The 17,799-nt window shown below is 48.7% G+C and overlaps 1 protein-coding gene across 4 annotated transcripts in view; it reads right to left on the bottom strand.

Annotated features, from left to right (window-relative positions):
- ACSBG1 (acyl-CoA synthetase bubblegum family member 1) overlaps window positions 1-17,799 on the bottom strand; it is a 34,763-nt gene that overhangs the window by 2,750 nt on the left and 14,214 nt on the right. For all 4 annotated transcript variants that reach the window (XM_083412788.1, XM_083412787.1, XM_083412789.1 and 1 more), the window contains 8 exons: window positions 16,327-16,447; window positions 12,179-12,259; window positions 10,103-10,252; window positions 7,943-8,119; window positions 7,120-7,301; window positions 5,866-6,096; window positions 4,805-5,022; window positions 1,936-2,075 (listed from right to left, as the gene is read on the bottom strand). In XM_083412788.1, the coding sequence (XP_083268914.1) occupies window positions 1,936-2,075; window positions 4,805-5,022; window positions 5,866-6,096; window positions 7,120-7,301; window positions 7,943-8,119; window positions 10,103-10,252; window positions 12,179-12,259; window positions 16,327-16,447 (1,300 nt within the window). The remainder of the gene's footprint in view (window positions 1-1,935; window positions 2,076-4,804; window positions 5,023-5,865; window positions 6,097-7,119; window positions 7,302-7,942; window positions 8,120-10,102; window positions 10,253-12,178; window positions 12,260-16,326; window positions 16,448-17,799) is intronic.

Below are 17,799 nucleotides of genomic sequence, written 5' to 3'. Positions count from 1 at the left end.
GAAGAAGCCTCTTCTGAACTTAGCAGTTTTGTTGGATGAGTCAAGTTCTGCTAACAGGAGAAAGGTAGAGAAGCGTCTCTCTGTCCCATTTTCTTTTCCACACTATGCACTCATCCACAGTATTTAAAATGCAACAATATAAAAGCAGCAAGTAAATGTAAAAGAGAACTAAAAACTGCAGCAAGCCCCAGAAAGCATATTGGAATTTAAAGGAATAAAAGCACATGCTTAAAAAAAAATGCAGAAACAGAATTTCCAAAGCAGCACAATGAGAGTTAAAAATTTAGAGAACAGAAAGTTCTGGAAAAGATGATACTGCATGTACCAGCTGAACCATTTTGGGGACGGCATTTCACAGACCAGGGAGAGAGCTACACCCCGCCATCGCTGAGATTAGGCAGTCCTGGCTGAGAGGCTGATGGGAGCTGGAATCTGACAACATTGGGGCGGCATCTGGCCAGAGGCGTAGGAAGGTCAGGTGGTAACCAGTGCGGAAAATTTATTGTCACCCCCCACACTGAATTTTTTTAAAAAAATTGCCTGCAAAAATGGTTTTACGTTATTTCGTATTTTCTTATTCTGGGCCTCTAATAACAAGTAGACGACTGTGGAGAGATACTTAAATCTACAGGATGGAGTGTGTTTAGGCTTGTGTTATTTTATTTATATTTATTGTTTATTTATGTAATAAAATTTATTTTAAAAAACCTGCAAAACAAAAAACACCACAGCAGTAAAATCAAGAAAAATTAACAATCCTACTTTAGAACATACAAAAGCTAAAATATAAAGATTAAAATTACTTCTACTTCCTAAGTATCTAGGTAAGGTAAAGGTGAAGGTACCCCTGCCCGTACAAGCCAGTCTTGCCAGACTCTAGGGTTGTGCACTCATCTCACTCTATAGGCCCGGAGCCAGCGCTGTCCGCAGACACTTCCGGGTCACGTGGCCAGCGTGACAAAGCTGCATCTGGCGAGCCAGCGCAGCACACGGAACACCGTTTACCTTCCCGCTGGTAAGCGGTCCCTATTTATCTACTTGCACCCGGAGGTGCTTTCAAACTGCTAGGTTAGCATGCGCTAGGACCGAACGATGGGAGCGCACCCCGCCGCGGGGATTCGAACCGCCGACCATGAGGTTTTACCCACAGCGCCACCCACGTCCCGCAAGCATCTAGGTATGCTTGCCTAAAGAAGAATGCTTTTAGCAGGTGCCCGAAAAGAGTCTAGCAAAGGCACGTGCTTTGTTGCAGTAGGTGGGGAGTTCCAAAGTGCAGGTGCCGTCACAGTAAACAATGCAGTACAGATATTCTGTGGAACCTGTAGTAGTGCTTGAAACTACTGAAGGGGAGGTTTTATTTATTGTGATTTCACCATGCTCTATCATCTGAAAAGGAAAACATTGATTTAAAAAACAGGACTGCACAGCAGCAATCTAGTCGCATCCTGATCAGTGGGACTTATTCCTGAGCTGACGGTGTGTAAGATGGGCTGCAATCCTATGCACTCCTTGCATCCAACTTGTACCTAAAACTCTGCACAAGCCTGCGCCAGAGAATTGTAGAGTTGGAAGGGACCCCGAGGGTCATCTAGCCAAACCCCTGGGGATCTCAACTAGACCATGCCTGACCGATGGCCACCCATCTTCTGTTTTTCCCCTCAGCCATTTTCCAAAAAAATGTTTTTAATGAACCGCCCTAGTAGGGCAGTAATTGTTCCTTGATAATTTGTCACCCCCCCCTCCATGATGGCACCCAGGGCGCACCGCCCCCCTTCCTACGCCCCTGCCTCTGGCCTCCCCCCTCCCTTCAGGAGACACCACTGCCATAAGCAGTTTTCAGTGGAGAAGGTGTCCCCCTCCTGCTCAACACCAAGTGAGTGAGCCGCTGAATTCTATGCCTCATTTGTACATCTGCCAGAAATGCTGGACCTGTACCTTTAAAGTCAGTAACATGGACAAGAATTTCTTCCGATCTCCAATCAGCATGGCGTTGCTCACAAGAGGCAGCTCCCTCTTGACAGCATCTTCGAGGGGGACTGGAGGGATGTTTTCACCCCCAGCTGTAATCAGGATCTCTGAGAACAGGAAACACTGGTTTGCACTCAGAGAGAAACAGACAGACAGACAAGGCATTCCTCATTGTGGAGTTTAGATCTCACTCTTTTACTTATGGATGGCTTAGCTTGCTTTCTGATGAGTCACACCAGAGGAGACATTAGGAAGCCCAAAGAAAGGACATGCATGTGCCTTCTAGGATGGGGGAGAAATTTGCAAAATATACGCCCCGTCAGGCATCCTTCAAAATCCACACTTCTCCAGGTTTTGGAGGACAGTTCTTCAGTCAAGCAATGCATACAAAAAGTGTGCCAAAAATAGTTGCCTAGAATAGTGAAAATAGCAGGGTATACTGCCTTGTATTTGGGAAATTACTTTGCAAAAAATGTTTATAATTGCCAAAATTGCATTTTTAAAAGGTGGATGTCAGGAGAAATTTGTACTAGATACAACTGGATGTAGTTGGGGTTGCTGTTGCAAGGGGGGAGGGGTGAACTGTAACAGGTTGTATGTCTGGCAATTTAATTCTTTTTTAAAAAAGTAATTTTGAACAATCAATGTGTGGCTGTGTAGAACTGAACTGAAGATTGGGAAGATGAGAAACTGAAATCGTTTTATTTGCCCATCTGTAGTGCTAACCCAATTTTCCATGGAAGAAGAAAAAAGAAAGTGGGGAAAATGTAAAGCCCTTGCTATGGGACTATGGGGATGGTGGGGGAAGAGAGAAAATTTTGTTTCTCTCTGTAGTTTAATGAAAAACTACTTAATTCACACTTCAACATGTGAACTGAAATACAATTATCTTTTGAAATATAGAGGATTTTTTAAAAAAGCAAAGTGATGTGGAAATGTGAGAAGACAAGTTTATGGTCAGAATAATGAGAAACCGAGAGAAACTGGACAAATTTGTCCATACCAGGATTGCATCCACTACACTGGTGTGCTGAGGGGGACTATGTGGCTTGGAGAACCACAACTCAATGTACGTTTCTTGACAGAATTACAAGCCTGGTAGATGAAGGGAACGCAGTGGATGTAGCCTACCTTGATTTCAGCAAGGCATTTGACAAGGTGCCCCATGATATTCCAGAAGCTGGTAAAATGCGGTCTTGACTATGCTACCACTCAGTGGATTTGTAACTGGCTGACTGACCGAACCCAAAGGGTGCTCATCAATGGTTCCTCTTCATCCTGGAGAAGAGTGACTAGTGGGGTGCCACAGGGTTCTGTCTTGGGCCCGGTCTTATTCAACATCTTTATCAACGACTTGGATGATGGACTCAAGGGCATCCTGATCAAATTTGCAGATGACACCAAACTGGGAGGGGTGGCTAACACCCCAGAGGACAGGATCACACTTCAAAACGACCTTGACAGATTAGAGAACTGGGCCAAAACAAACAAGATGAATTTTAACAGGGAGAAATGTAAAGTATTGCACTTGGGCAAAAAAAATGAGAGGCACAAATACAAGATGGGTGACACCTGGCTTGAGAGCAGTACATGTGAAAAGGATCTAGGAGTCTTGGTTGACCACAAACTTGACATGAGCCAACAGTGTGACGCGGCAGCTAAAAAAGCCAATGCAATTCTGGGCTGCATCAATAGGAGTATAGCATCTAGATCAAGGGAAGTAATAGTGCCACTGTATTCTGCTCTGGTCAGACCCCACCTGGAGTACTGTGTCCAGTTCTGGGCACCACAGTTCAAGAAGGACACTGACAAACTGGAACGTGTCTGGAGGAGGGCAACCAAAATGGTCAAAGGCCTGGAAACGATGCCTTATGAGGAACGGCTAAGGGAGCTGGGCATGTTTAGCCTGGAGAAGAGGAGGCTAAGGGGTGATATGATAGCCATGTTCAAATATATAAAAGGATGTCACATAGAGGAGGGAGAAAGGTTGTTTTCTGCTGCTCCAGAGAAGCGGACACGGAGCAATGGATCCAAACTACAAGAAAGAAGATTCCACCTAAACATTAGGAAGAACTTCCTGACAGTAAGAGCTGTTCAACAGTGGAATTTGCTGCCAAGGAGTGTGGTGGAGTCTCCTTCTTTGGAGGTCTTTAAGCGGAGGCTTGACAACCATATGTCAGGAGTGCTCTGATGGTGTTTCCTGCTTGGCAGGGGGTTAGACTCGATGGCCCTTGTGGTCTCTTCCAACTCTAGGATTCTATGATTCTATGCATTGGGAGCAGACAAACCCTGAGCTGCCCTCACTCCCACAAGGACCGGAGGAGAAAACCTCCAGCAGAGAAAGATTTTCCCCATCACCTTTAAAGTGGAAATGCCTGGTGTTGAACCCAGAAACTTCTATGCACAAAGCATAGAAGGTGAGCAGCTGAGCCTCTGTGTCACCCTGTGGAAATGCTAGACTGAAGTGCCAGCTGCAAAACCACCAGAAGGGGGCAGGACAGGACAATTCACCGCAGATTTGGAATAGCAAAAGAGCAGAGAGCGAGATTGCCAGGGCCAGACCCCAAAAAGGAGCCCCCTCCCCACCAAGGAAGAAGGGGTGAGGGAAGATCTACATCTCAGGCAGCCTGAGGTGGTTGCCTCCCCTTGCCTCAGGGGTGGGCTGGCCCTGTAGATGCTAACAAGGGGAGAAGGCACAGGATGCTTGGTTGATGAGGGTCCCCCTAAAAACACACCAAGAAGGTGTGACCCTCTCCACTGAGCAACCTTGGTGCTAAGCATGCTGGCCTGCTGAGAATGACTAGGTCCCAGGAAGTGTTGCACAAGGGCATCTCACCTTTAATTCTTCCTGTGACGTAGAGGAACCCATCGCTGTCCATCTTCCCCAGATCTCCAGAATGCAGCCAGCCATCCTCATCAATCGCTTCCCTGGTCTTGTCCTCCATGTTCAAATAGCCCATGAAAACAGTTCGCCCCCAGAAGCAAATCTCCCCATTGCCATCGTCGTCCTTGTTCATTAACTTCACTTTGCAACCTGGGACAGCTTTGCCGCAGCTGCAAGGGAAAGAGAAGATGAGGAGCAGCAGCAATAGCAGCAACAGCCCAAAGAGCAGACAGTCGCATCATCGTGGTCCTCCCCCAGCAGGCCTGACCCCCCCCCCAAGCCCTGCTTGGGCAGGTGACAGGGCCCAAACATCCTCCAAAGTCCTGCCTGGGTCCCTTTTCTGAGCTCCCATGTGGAAAAATAAATAATTGTGTATGTTTGTTGGGGGGGAAACATGTGAGTGTTCTGACACACAGTTGCTGTAAAACTCAGAGCCCCAGAACTGGAGTTATTCTGTAGTCTTGGAGGAGTTGGGGAAGATGGCTCCAGCTTAAAATAAAAATAGATGGCGGGCATCTGTTTTAATGCACAAGGCTTCGGAATTATTCGACTTCAATGGCACTGGGGGACAAAGGCAAGATGGCAGCTGGAAGCTTTAAAAACTTTTTTTTTTAAGTTAAATGTGCAAACATCAGCAGTGGGAAGGAATACAGCTAACACCGTCTGGTTCCCCTAAGCCCTTCTTGTCCCAGAAGCAGCATTACTCAATACCAGCATTTCTGTACTTTATTTTCACTGACACATGGATTCAAATACATACTTTACCTCAATATATGTATTTTTGAACCACATTACTTGGGCTAGAGAATTGCATTGCAAGATTCAGAGAAATGCAAGTTTCAAAGATGACTGTATTGTGGTTTGTGAACAGTTTCAGAAAGCACAAATTAGGTTGGTTCACGTTTCAATGTGAACAGAATCAAATTTCTTACCAATCCCTAACTGAGGGCCATTGTCCTGACCGCAAGATTGTTTCTGATCAGGTTGCAAGAACAAAGATGGCACAGCTTTACCTGTAACGCCGGTAAACATATGGGCTGGACATGCAGTGTGGGCCAGTGGTCTCGCTCATCCCGTAAGCTTCATACAAGGGGATGTTCAGGCCCAGGAAGAAGTGCAGCGCTTCTGTCGAGAGAGGAGCGGCTCCACAAAAGTGCTTCTCACACCGAGAAAAGCCCAGAGCCTGGCGGATTCTAGCAAGTACCAAAGAGTCTGCTAACCTCATTCGAAAGGGCTTTAAATCACTATGGAAAATAAAAGAGGAGGGAGGGAGACCCCCCCACAAGAGAAATGGCAATAGCTTTGAGATACAGAAAAAGAGGCCAAATGGAATTTTTTTCTAACTGACATCAAGAATGGAACAATATGCAAAGCAGCCACAGGGAAAAGGCTCCCCCCCCCCCACAGGAAGCTGCCTAGAATAATATCTCTTCCAGTCTACTCTACTGTGCATCTGCATCAGCACAACCAGACACCTTCCTCTGCCCCAGCTTCAACCAAACCTGTCTCTCCTGAATTGGTCTCTACAGCCACAGCAGGGGCTGCTACCCTCCAGCAGTTTGACTTCACTCCCAAAAACACTCTCTTCCATTGTCTCCCGAGACAGACAGAGGCAAAAAATGCTCTGCTCCAGAGATGGGCCACCTGTGGTTTTCCAGGTGTTTTCCACCCCCTTCAAGGGCCTTGCCTCACATTCTCTTGGAGTGTCTTTTGCAAGGCTGGAATGAAGGGAGAGAAGAAGGCCTTTCCCCCCATTTCCACCTGGTATTTGTCTTATTCAGCGCTATTTCTATTTCTAATAATCGTTTGTTTTTCATACCCCACACATCTGACTGGGCTGCCACAGCCACATTGGACAGCGCCCAACAGAATATAAAAGAGCACAGCGATACTTCAAAAATTAAGAACTTCACGTTATAGGACTGCCTTCAGACGTCTATGGAAAATCAGATCTTTCTTTTTTTCCTTGACATCTAATGGGAGGGCGTTCCATGGAGAGGGCACCACTACCGAGAAGGCCCTCTGCCTGGTTCCATGCAACTTGTAAAGGGTCTCTTGCACTCTAACTTTGATGAACTTGGCTAGTTTTTAGCTTGTTCTAAAATGAAAGCTGAAAGTTTCAGCTGAGTCTTTTGTCACCTACAAAAACCACCTGACCTTTTTAACCTGGAAAAATGGAAGTCTACCCTGAGCTTGTTTTTAAGGACTAGGAGTCCCTGGTGCTAATCTCTGCTGAATCTCCTGCTGGCCAGATCTGTATGACATACCTATAAGAGGCACTCAGGTTTTGCTCCAAGCTGACCGACATGGCCCAAGAGAGGATTTTCTTCTTCACAAATCCAGATTGAGAAGAGGCATCTTTGATCTTTTCCATGATCTTCTCCCACACTCGGGGAACTCCCATATGTGAGGTGGGCAGCGCCTCTTTCAGGGTACCCACCAAGCCCCCCTAAGAAGATCAAGAATGGATGGCAAAATTGGAAAGCAGAGACCACAGACAACCAGAAATTGCATAGACAACACAATATAGCCTGACACTAGCTAGCTACTCCTATTTGGCTACATATTATTGATATTTCTGAGGTCAAACAAAGCCACTTGAGAGTGAAGGCAATCATTCCTAGACAGGAATTGCCCTCACTTGGAATGGGTGAAGCTTCATTTCAGAGAAGACCCCATTGTTGAAAAGAGGGGAAGGCTTTTTGTGGCTACCAAAGACATTCTCAAAAAGTGCTCCCTTTCGGCTCAGCCTGAGTTCTGTAGTTCTTTCAAAATCTACAGACTCTTTGTCCAGGAAGGGACAGTTAGAATAAAGACATATATCTGCAGTCAATGATACTTTAACCATCCTGATCACTAGTCTGACTTTACACTTAAAGGGTGTTGAAGGGTTTAATCACCCCCGAAGGCAGTAAATTAACTGTTTGTTCCCCATATAGTCTGCTTCTTATTGTTTCCCAGAGGGGTTTCCAAAGCTTTAAAGGGTCTTCTGCATCATCTCACTGAAAAACACCAAGTTCAACTTGACAGTTTTGAAGAGTGAAAAATAACTGGGGCATGTTTATTTTTTACATTTTTTTGTACAGAGACCTTTAAGGCATCCGGCTCTGCAAAGTAGACCTGTTCTCCCCACTTGATTCCAGTCCAGAGGTCATAAATCTGGGCTGCAATGTGGCTGAGAGGAAGGTAGCTGACGATGGTCTCCTGCTGGATTTCAGCCGGCTGCATGTCCCCTGCCCGGCTGGCATGGGCTGAAGTCCAGGTTATCTGTGCAGATAAATACAGAGGCGTTAGATAATGGAGCAGATGTCCTTTGACAACGAGGAGCCCTCCATCAGCAAAGACCAAGGTCACATTCACACCATGCATGGAAAACACTGAGTCCACTTGAAGCAGTTCATGGCTTGCCCCAAATAATTCTGGGAGTGGGAGTTGGTCCAGGGGGCTACAGTTTTCAGAGTGGTTTAGCAATCAATCCCTTTCCCCAGAGAACTCTGGGAATTGTCGCTCCATGATCAGAGGGGACGGGAGGGGGGATTTTGGCCCACTTCAAATTTGTGTTCACCAATTAGCACTTCTTGAAATGCTACGTGGTCCATTAGTTCATTTAGCCTAGTAATGTTGACTCTGAAGGGCAGCAGCTCTCCAAGGATTTGGGAGAATCCCAGGTTGGGATTCAAGGTGGCTTACAACATTTTAAAACATCATTATAAAATACAAAGTAAACCCTAGCTTAAAACAATGGTTAAAATACATAAAAGCACATTTAAAATCAGCATTAAAGTTCAGTTTGCAGTGACAGCTGCCCCGTGCTCAGCATCATCTGCCTGAACAGGAAGCTCCTAACCTCCCAGCAGAAGTATAGACAGAGGAAGCCTGTCTGACCTCTCTTGGGAGGGAATTCCACAACCTGGGGGCCACCACAGAAAAGGCTTTCTCTTGTCTCACCACCAGCTGAGCTTCTGATGTTGTCAGGACCCAGAGAAGGTGCTCCCCGAGGAGCTTAGCACCCGGGCAGATGTGTAAAGAGGGATGAAGAAGATTAGACAAATTCATGGAGGAAAGGGCTCTCAAAGTCCACAGTCGGAGGCAGCAGGAGGGGAGGGGCTCTTGTGCTCCGGTGCTGCTTGCAGGCTGCCCTTGGGGGCATCTGGCTGGGGGACAAGGGGCTGGGCTAGATGGGCCGGATCCAGCAGCCAGCCTCTTCTTAGGTTCTTGGGCCCAAACTTCAGAAACAGGCTGGTAGCCAGTGAAGCTGTTTCAGTAGGGGAAGAGCTTGTGTCATGTGACCAGCACCAGTCGGCACTCTGACCACAGCACTTTGACTAGGAACGGAGTAAGACTGGGAAGCTTTGTGGCATGTGAGGAGAAGGCCGCTGGGCAAAGGCTGAGATCAAGCAGGTGCAAGAGCTGGTGGCAGAGAAAGCTTTCTTCTGAGTCCAAGGCTTTGGTGTCGCCTGCGCATCTAAATATGCTTTTCTGCATCATCCTGTGATGCTGTGGCTCCGAATTTAATCACAGGCAGAGGGAAACATACTTTAATAAAGAGGGCATCAGCCCACACATGTGGGCAAGGGATTTTTCCAGGCTGAGGGTGACATTATAAATAACCTCTCCGCTGACAGCTGTCAGGAGCAGGTCGACCAGCCAGAATAGAAATCACGTAGGGAAACAGGAGTCACCAACTTTGCATCCACCGTCAGGGACACAGGAAGCAGCCTTTTGCAGAGGTAGCCTATTGTCTATCTAGCCCAGCACGGTAGACTCTGGCAGGCAGCAGCTCTCTAGGGCCTGGGGGAGTGAGTCTTCTCCATCACCTGCTGTCTGCTTATTCTTCCAGCTGGAGGAGCCAGCAACTGAACCCTGGGAGTTCAGTGTGCAAATCATGTGGAATATAGCCTTATGCGGACTCAGACCACTGGCTCTTCTGCACTGACTGGGAGCAGCTCTCCATGATTTCAAATGGGTTCATTCCCAGCCCTACCTGCAGCTGCCATGGCCTGAACCGTTCTGGTTTGGGTGAAATTTTTGACATTCTGGAGGCAGGCTTTTGAGAGATGTCCCAACAAACCCCATGGATTGTTCTGCTCCCTTGCTTAGAGTTTAAGAAACATTTTTTCCTGTCCTGCTGTGTTCTTAAGGCAAGTCACTTCCAAGCATTCCCACGACCAGGTAGTGGCTATTTGAAGCTGAAGACTAAACTGCACTTTCCTGCCAGCCCATGGAGAGGTGGGTGCCTGGAATACACACATTGTCATGGTTAAGCATCACCCCTTTGGGTTTCCCCGTCGTTCCGGATGTGTAGATCAGAACGCAACATTGATTTGGCTTTTGGGACTCAATTAGAGCATCCAGCTCTCCATCCTGGATCTCATTGCCCAACTCCATAAATTCATCCATCTGAAATAGAACAGGAAGAAGAGACATTGCTTATTTAACATCATTTATATAAAGCATTTTTACCCTGCCCTTCAGCCACGTGACTTCCAGAACAGCTCATATAATAATAAAAGCAAGACAGTCCCTCCCTGCTGTCTTACAATCTATAAAAGAAAGCAAAACCAAACACGACACAAAAGAAAAAGGGGAAGAGGAGGGAAGAGTAAAACAAGCAAATTAAATAGCTAATTTTTGGAGTTGTGTGGCAATTCTTATAAGCACCATCTGGAATTCAGGAGCAGATGTCAAAAGCAGGTGGGCTCTCATAAGCCTGAGGGTCGGGACTGTCGTGTTCTGCTTTGGGAGCCTTTTTGCAGGGCGCACGTGCGCTAAATAAATCAGTGAATATTGCTGAACTTCTGTTCCTTGATAGCCTGTTTATCAGAGAGAAATAAAAAACTCTGATCTTTGTTACTCTTACTAAATTCCCCCAACGTACAAGTACATGTGAATCAGCTAATACAGGGGTCAGCAAGGTTTATCTTGCCTGGGCGGATCAGTCCCATGGAGATTTCTCTGTGGGCTGGATTGCACCCGCGCACCCGCAATTTTCGGGCTCTGCGTCTGCGCAGATGCGATTTTTGGCATCTGCACGTACGCAGACACGATTCCCAGTGCCATGGAAGCGAGTCCCGGTTTAGCGCAGTGTGAGCGGGCAGCTCAGTTTGGGAGCAGCTCATGGGCCGGTCAAACAACCTCCACGGGTCACTTCCGGCCCATGGGCCTTAGGTTGGTGACCCCTGTACTAAAGACACTTGCTGCAAACACGCTCAGATGGTAATGGCAGCTTACCCCTCACAGAGCTACAGTTCCCAGCACTCTTAACAAACTACAGTTCCCGGGATTCTGGGGGTGAGGTGCTTTAAATGTATAATGTGTAAGCAGACACTTACTGGAGAGCTAATCTAACTGAAGTCAGTGATAGGGGCTGATCTGAAGCTGCCCTTATCTACACCAAATTGTTTGTCAAGTCTAAGGCATAGCTACATGATGATAAAGAATGGATGTTTGAGCTAAAGATTCCTGAATCCACGTTCCTTGTTGTGGCGAGTCTCTGTGAGCCAACGTCCTTTTCTGCCCTCTGCGCTCGCTGGGCAGGTGCCATCCCTCTGGTTATGGGTCAAGGATTAGTTCTCCTTCCCTGGTGACGCTTCATAATGCCCTCATCCTGGCCAAGTGATCCCTGTCATCCCATGAAGCGCTAATCCTTCTGCTCCCAAGCCGCCTGGCTGCGGATTTCTTGGCAAGCTCCTGCATCAGGGTAAAGTTTCCGTTTCCACAGACATTTGATGCCGCCATTTGAAAAGGCTGGGCTGCATCTGAAGAGCAAAGGGGAAATGAGCCCCAGGGCTCTTCTGCAGAGGCTTCAGGGAATTCATGCAGAATGCTGGTATAGCCGGCATGGGAACCTGCAGCCCAGAGGCTGGATGCAGCCCTTTAGGCTGCTCCCTGGCTCTTGGGCTTCCCTCTCACCTGCCTTCTTGGTGCCCTGGCCTGCCTGGAAAGTGCCCTTGAACTGCAAATGTGTGTCAAGTTCATGTGTGACCTCTGCCGGGCTGCCCAGAAGAGAATGCGGCCCTTGGCTTGAGAGAGGTTCTCCCATCCTTGCACTAAAGGAAGAAAGAGACTCCCTGAAAACAGTCCTTGGGACATTCTGCTTGCAGAATAACAAGCTCACCAACTATTTCATATGTAAGCTATATTCTGCATGCACAATGTATTCCAAAGAAAAGCTGTTCTTTACTATTTTTAACAACTTGCACTCCTGGAGGCATTTTTCATTGTTTTTCAGGCATTTCAGCAACAAGGAAGAAGAGACAAAATGAATCAGATAAGCAGAAATAAGCAGAATTTCTTGAATGGTTTGTGGTTCCTTGCCCATCATACCGTGTACAAATTGGGATGCTTCTCAGCCAAGGGGCCCCTGTACATCACAATGGCCTTCAAGTGTGGTAAACAATTCTGGATCTGTGCAACATTTAAAGGGGGGGGGGAGAGATGAAACATATGTGAATTTATTGCATTTTAAATCCTTGTTCCAAAAAAAGCCCCATAGCTAGTGAACCCGGAAGAGCTGGGAAAAGACTCTCAGCCATGGGGCCACCTGAGCTGCTAGTGACCAAGCTGACTCAGGAGCGCAGCCCTGGGGCTTCTCCAAACCCCCTCTTGTTCCACTGCTCCCCAGCTACCACCCATGGCCTCCCTCAGGGAAAACCACTCTTTGGCGCTCAGTCAGAGCAAACGACAACTTCCCTGGATTGCCCTTGGTTCCAATCTGTCACTGAAGAGCAGGTTTTCCCTTGGAAAGGAGCAGGGCAAGGGAAAATCTGCTCGGTCGGTGCTTTCTAGGGATGACGCAAGCAGAAGGAGGGAAGAGACCCTGCTCCTTCCAAGCAGCCATGTACATAGGATTTCCTGGGCCAAGGACACTCTCTGCGGGTTGGGCCCCCTGCATTCCTCCTGTCCCCAGCAATCTATTGACAAGAGCCACTGCTTATGTACCCAACTCCCGCCCAGCAGGCTTGGCTTTTATCAGGGGTTCCCAAACTTTTAGGGGCCACCCCCGCCTTTGGTTCCATAACTCATCCCCAGTATCCCTCCCCCTTACCCTATAATAGGCATTCTTCTGAATTCATGACCAATCAGCAATTCCACATTTATTCAAAATCCATTTTAAGGTACAGGAGTCCCCCCACCACTTATGCGGGGGGTGCATTCTGGGCCCCCATGCACATAAAGGAAACCACATAAAGTGGGGAGCACCCTCGAAAAAGCCTCCAAACACCCATTTTAACCCTGCTCTCCAGCTCTCTCCTGCTCTCTCTCTCTCTCCACACAACTGGAGTTGAAGCTCTGGAGTCGGCTGGAGGATGCGCAGGAAAAGGGCCTCTGTGGCTGCTGCTGGGCTACCAGCACACCAGCTGTTAGGCGGGGAGGCTGAGCCATGTAAATTATTATTGGTTTCCCCAGCCACTCTGGGCGGCTTCCACAAAGACCAAAAATACACTAAGATGTAACATATTAAAAACTTCCCCGAATAGGGCTGCCTTAAGATGTCTTCTGAATGTCAGGTACTTGTTTATCTCTTTGACATCTGATGGGAGGGCGTTCCACAGGGCGGGCGCCACTACCGAGAAGGCCCTCTGCCTGGTTCCCTGTAGCTTTGCTTCTCGCAATGAGGGAACTGCCAGAAGGCCCTCGGCGCTGGACCTCAGCATCCGGGCAGAACAATGGGGTGGACCGCTCCTTCAGGTATACTGGGCCGAGGCCGTTTAGGGCTTTAAAGGTCAACACCAACACTTTGAATTGTGCTCGGAAACGTACTGGGAGCCAATGTTAGGTGGTCTCGGCGGCCGCCCCCAGTCACCAGTCTAGCTGCCGCATTCTGGATTAGTTGTAGTTTCCGGGTCACCTTCAAAGGTAGCCCCACGTAGACCGCATTGCAGTAGTCCAAGCGGGAGATAACTAGAGCATGCACCACTCTGGCGAGGCAGTCCACGGGCAGGTAGGGTCTCAGCCTGCGTACCACGTGGAGTTGGTAGACAGCTGCCCTGGATAGAGAATTGACCTGTGCCTCCATGGACAGCTGTGAGTCCAAAATGACTCCCAGGCTGCGCACCTGGTCCTTCAGGGGCACAGTTACCCCATTCAGGACCAGGGAGTCCTCGACACCCACCCGCCCCCTGTCCCCCCAAAACAGTACTTCTGTCTTGTCAGGATTCAACCTCAATCCATTAGCCACCATCCATCCTCCAATTGCCTCCAGGCACTCACACAGGACCTTCACCGCTTTCACTGGTTCTGATTTGAAAGAGAGGTAGAGCTGGGTATCATCTGCATATTGATGGACACCCAGTCCAAACCCCCTGATGATCTCTCCCAATGGCTTCATATAGATGTTAAAAAGCATGGGGGAGAGGACGGAACCCTGAGGCACCCCACAAGTGAGGGCCTAGGGGTCTGAACACTCATCCCCCACCACCACTTTCTGAACACAGCCCAGGAGGAAGGAGCGGAACCACTGTATAACAGTGCCCCCAGCTCCCAGCCTCTCTAGACGGTCCAGATGGATGTTATGGTTGATTGTATCAAAGGCCGCTGAGAGATCCAGCAGAACTAGGAAACAACTCTCACCTTTGTCCCTAGCTCGCCGGAGATCATCAACCTGGTGGACAAGCAGAAGCTAAGACAGGCCCATCTGCTTCATCCAACCAAGTCTCTGTTACACATGCTAGGTCAAGTCCTCCATCCACGATCAAGTCATGGATGGCAGTGGTTTTATTCATCATTGACCTGGCATTACACAGCAACACCTTCAGGTCATGTGGGTTTCCCTTGTTGATTCCAGTATTCATCCGGTCAAGACCAGACCCGGAGGCAGGGATAGTCTTCAAACAACGACTAAACCTGCCTCCTTGGTAATGACATGGTCTGGTCTTAGCGTAACTCCGCCTCCTGCCCATGATCACCGAGATCGGATGTCCCAGTGCATCCCCCCCCCTGTGGAACTTGCCCCAGCCATTGTGTTGGCTGGGGCCCCACTCCCAGGCAGCCCTGATCCCGCCCCTTAAAAACAAAATACAAACTATACAACAACCAATAAAACAACAAAAAACAAAAACAATTATACTAAAACTAATCCCCAACCAGATATCCATCCCACCCCCCCACCCCCAACAAAGCAAAAAAGGAGAAAAAGAAAGAAAAATTTAAAATGCCACCGACTGCTTAAGGACATTTTAAAACACATTAGCCACTTGGAACAGGGAAGCAATAGCAGAACAACTTCCCGCACTTCCCCAAAAGTTTGTTCCAAATGAGGGCCTGGGCCAGCTGGAAAAGGCCCTGGAAGGGCACAGGCCCTGCAGTCCTCCCGCTGCGCCACTGGTCTCTCACTGCTCACTCACTCACTGCCCTCACTGCTGCCCCCTTCAGGCTCCAGGGAGGGTCTCCTTGAGAGTCATGAGGACTCTCCAGCTCTCTCCCACCATTACCTGGCTGGACTCTATTTATTTACCGGTATTTCCTGGTGCTGTGCTGTCAGGGGTTCAGGAGCAGAGGCACAGGAGAGGGAGGAAATGGAGAGCGAGGGGGAGGAGTCCGAAGGAAATGTCAGCGATGACAGCAATCCGAGTTCTCTGAGTCTTTCCAGTGACTCGGAGGATTCACAGAAAGGGGCCCCCATAGTCAGGGCAAGAGGAGTGCCCAAGGAGACACCTCGGGAAGAAGGGGCCAGAGGGGACTCAGAGAGCAGCAGCTGGAAATCAGGACCAGCGTCCCCCCCAGAGTGCAGTAGGGGGGAGGAGTCCCAGGCATCGGGATCAGGTGGCGCGCGGGCAGCGGGAGAACATGAGGCAGGAGTGACCACACCCCCGTCAGGGAGCGAGGAAACGCTCTGACATGTGCGTATACACAGTTGCATGCAAGTAAAATGTGAGTAAGTAGGGGGTGCTTGTATTTGGTTTAATTAATTCAACAAAATGGATGAACTTGATCCAGTGAGCCCAGCTTTTCAATGCCGCCCCTCGCCTCCCAGCACCCTGCCAAGTGATCCCACCCCAGGGAGCACTACCACCCACACAGCCCCCCCCCCCTTCGCCAGGACCAGTGCAAGGTCTGCTGATCTGGGGAGTGTCCTCCTCATCTGCTGCTGCTCAGGCTGATAGAATACAACCCAACTCAGTGAGGCCTGACTCTGCTCTTCAGGCCTTCCCAGAAAACAAGGCCCTCCTGCAGACAGATCAGAGCGCTGCTCCACCTGGCCCAGTATTGTCTTCCCTGGCTGGCAGCAGCTCTTTGGCAGAAGGTTATTTCTTAGCACCTGCTATCTGATCCTGTTAACTGGGGGTGGCAGGGATTGAACCTGAGACCTTCTGCATGCAGAGCAGGTGCTTCACCCCAGAGCAAGGTCCTTCTCCAGCTGCAACCAGCCTTGCCTTTCAGCCCCCAGTCGATTCCTCTGGGATGGGTTAGCTTTCTAGCACAAACCTTCTTGTGCGGGTCAGAAAAAAGAAGAAGAAGCCGGAGTCTCTTACTTGCGTGATTTTGTCCAGTTGTTTCTGGTTTTCAACCACAATGATATTAGCTCGGCAGTCCTGAGCAATGTAGTGGCAGACCTCAGGAGAACTGGTTGTGTAGATCCCTGTCACAATGCCGCTGGAAGGGGAGGGAAAGATTTTAAAAATTGAAAGCTTTGCTTCCTGGCAATGTTGTGTGCACCTCAATCTCCGAGAGGCTCTAGGGGTTCCTGCACTTTCCTTGCAACAAAGGTCAGCAGAGACGGTGGTGTCTTTAGGACCTGTGGTTTTATTTACACCCATACACAAACTGAGTATGGGATGGAGGCAGTCACAGCATTAACCCTCCAGCAGATGTCACGTCCCCATTAGGTTGCCAGGGAAGTGCCCCCCCCCCCAGCTGGGGGTCCAGTGCTGAGCAGAGATGCCTCTGTCTCTCTAGCTTCCAGCATCAGCTTCTAGCCACACTGGTAATCTGGCTGGCTATTCCAAGTCCAGATAGGAAATTTGACCATCCTTGCAAGGGCTTAGGTCACACCATGGTACTCCAAGGCTCCTTCCTCACCCTGCCAGAATTACTCATAAGGCTGGGGAATCTGTGGCTCAGGAGGTCGGAGGATGCCGACGGAAACTGGTGTGGAAATTGACAATGTTTACTCATTCGTCCTGTGTCCAGAATGGAAATCAGTCTGATGCATATGGACTGTATTTACTGTTATTGTTGCTTTCAGTCCACAAATCAACACATAATGGATGATATACACCCATTGTCATTGTGTTTCTTTCACACTGAAACTAACGGTATGGAATATCACATAATAATAACAATGCAGCTAATTGCACAAAATTCCACCACAGTGAACAGCAAGCCCAATGATGTAATTTTTGTTGGAAACTAAACAGCAGTGTAATGGAAACAGTGCAAGTAACACTGGAAATTGGAGTCTTCTACCCTGACCTCTTGGGATGCGGGTGGCGCTGTGGGTTAAACCACAGAGCCTAGGGCTTGCTGATTGGAAGGTTGGTGGTTCGAATCCCCGCAACGGGGTGAGCTCCCGTTGCTCAGTCCCTGCTCCTGCCAACCTAGCAGTTCGAAAGCACCTCAAAGTGCAAGTAGATAAATAGGTGGGAAGGTAAACGGCATTTCCATGTGCTGCTTAGTCATGCTGGCCACATGACCCAGAAGCTGTACGCCGGCTCCCTCAGCCAATAAAATGAGATGAGTGCCGCAACCCCAGAGTCGGCCACGACTGGACCTAATGGTCAGGGGTCCCTTACCCTGACCTCTGGACCACCCAGGTGTTGCCGGACTCTGACCCCTGCCATTGGCTAGGCTGATGAGTGTTGGGTCCAACAACATCTGGAAGGCCACAGGCTCCACATCACTGGCTTTACAGTATAGAATGTGTTCCCCAGGATATAGTCTTGCAAAAGCTAAGCACATGTGCTCAGGGTTCCAAGCTGGAAGAAAGGAGTAAAAAAAGAGTAAAA

The sequence above is a fragment of the Podarcis tiliguerta genome, assembly GCF_965153285.1.
Source record: "Podarcis tiliguerta genome assembly, chromosome: 14".
NCBI classification, from domain to species: domain Eukaryota; kingdom Metazoa; phylum Chordata; class Lepidosauria; order Squamata; family Lacertidae; genus Podarcis; species Podarcis tiliguerta.
This window is presented reverse-complemented; position numbering and strand designations above follow the sequence as displayed.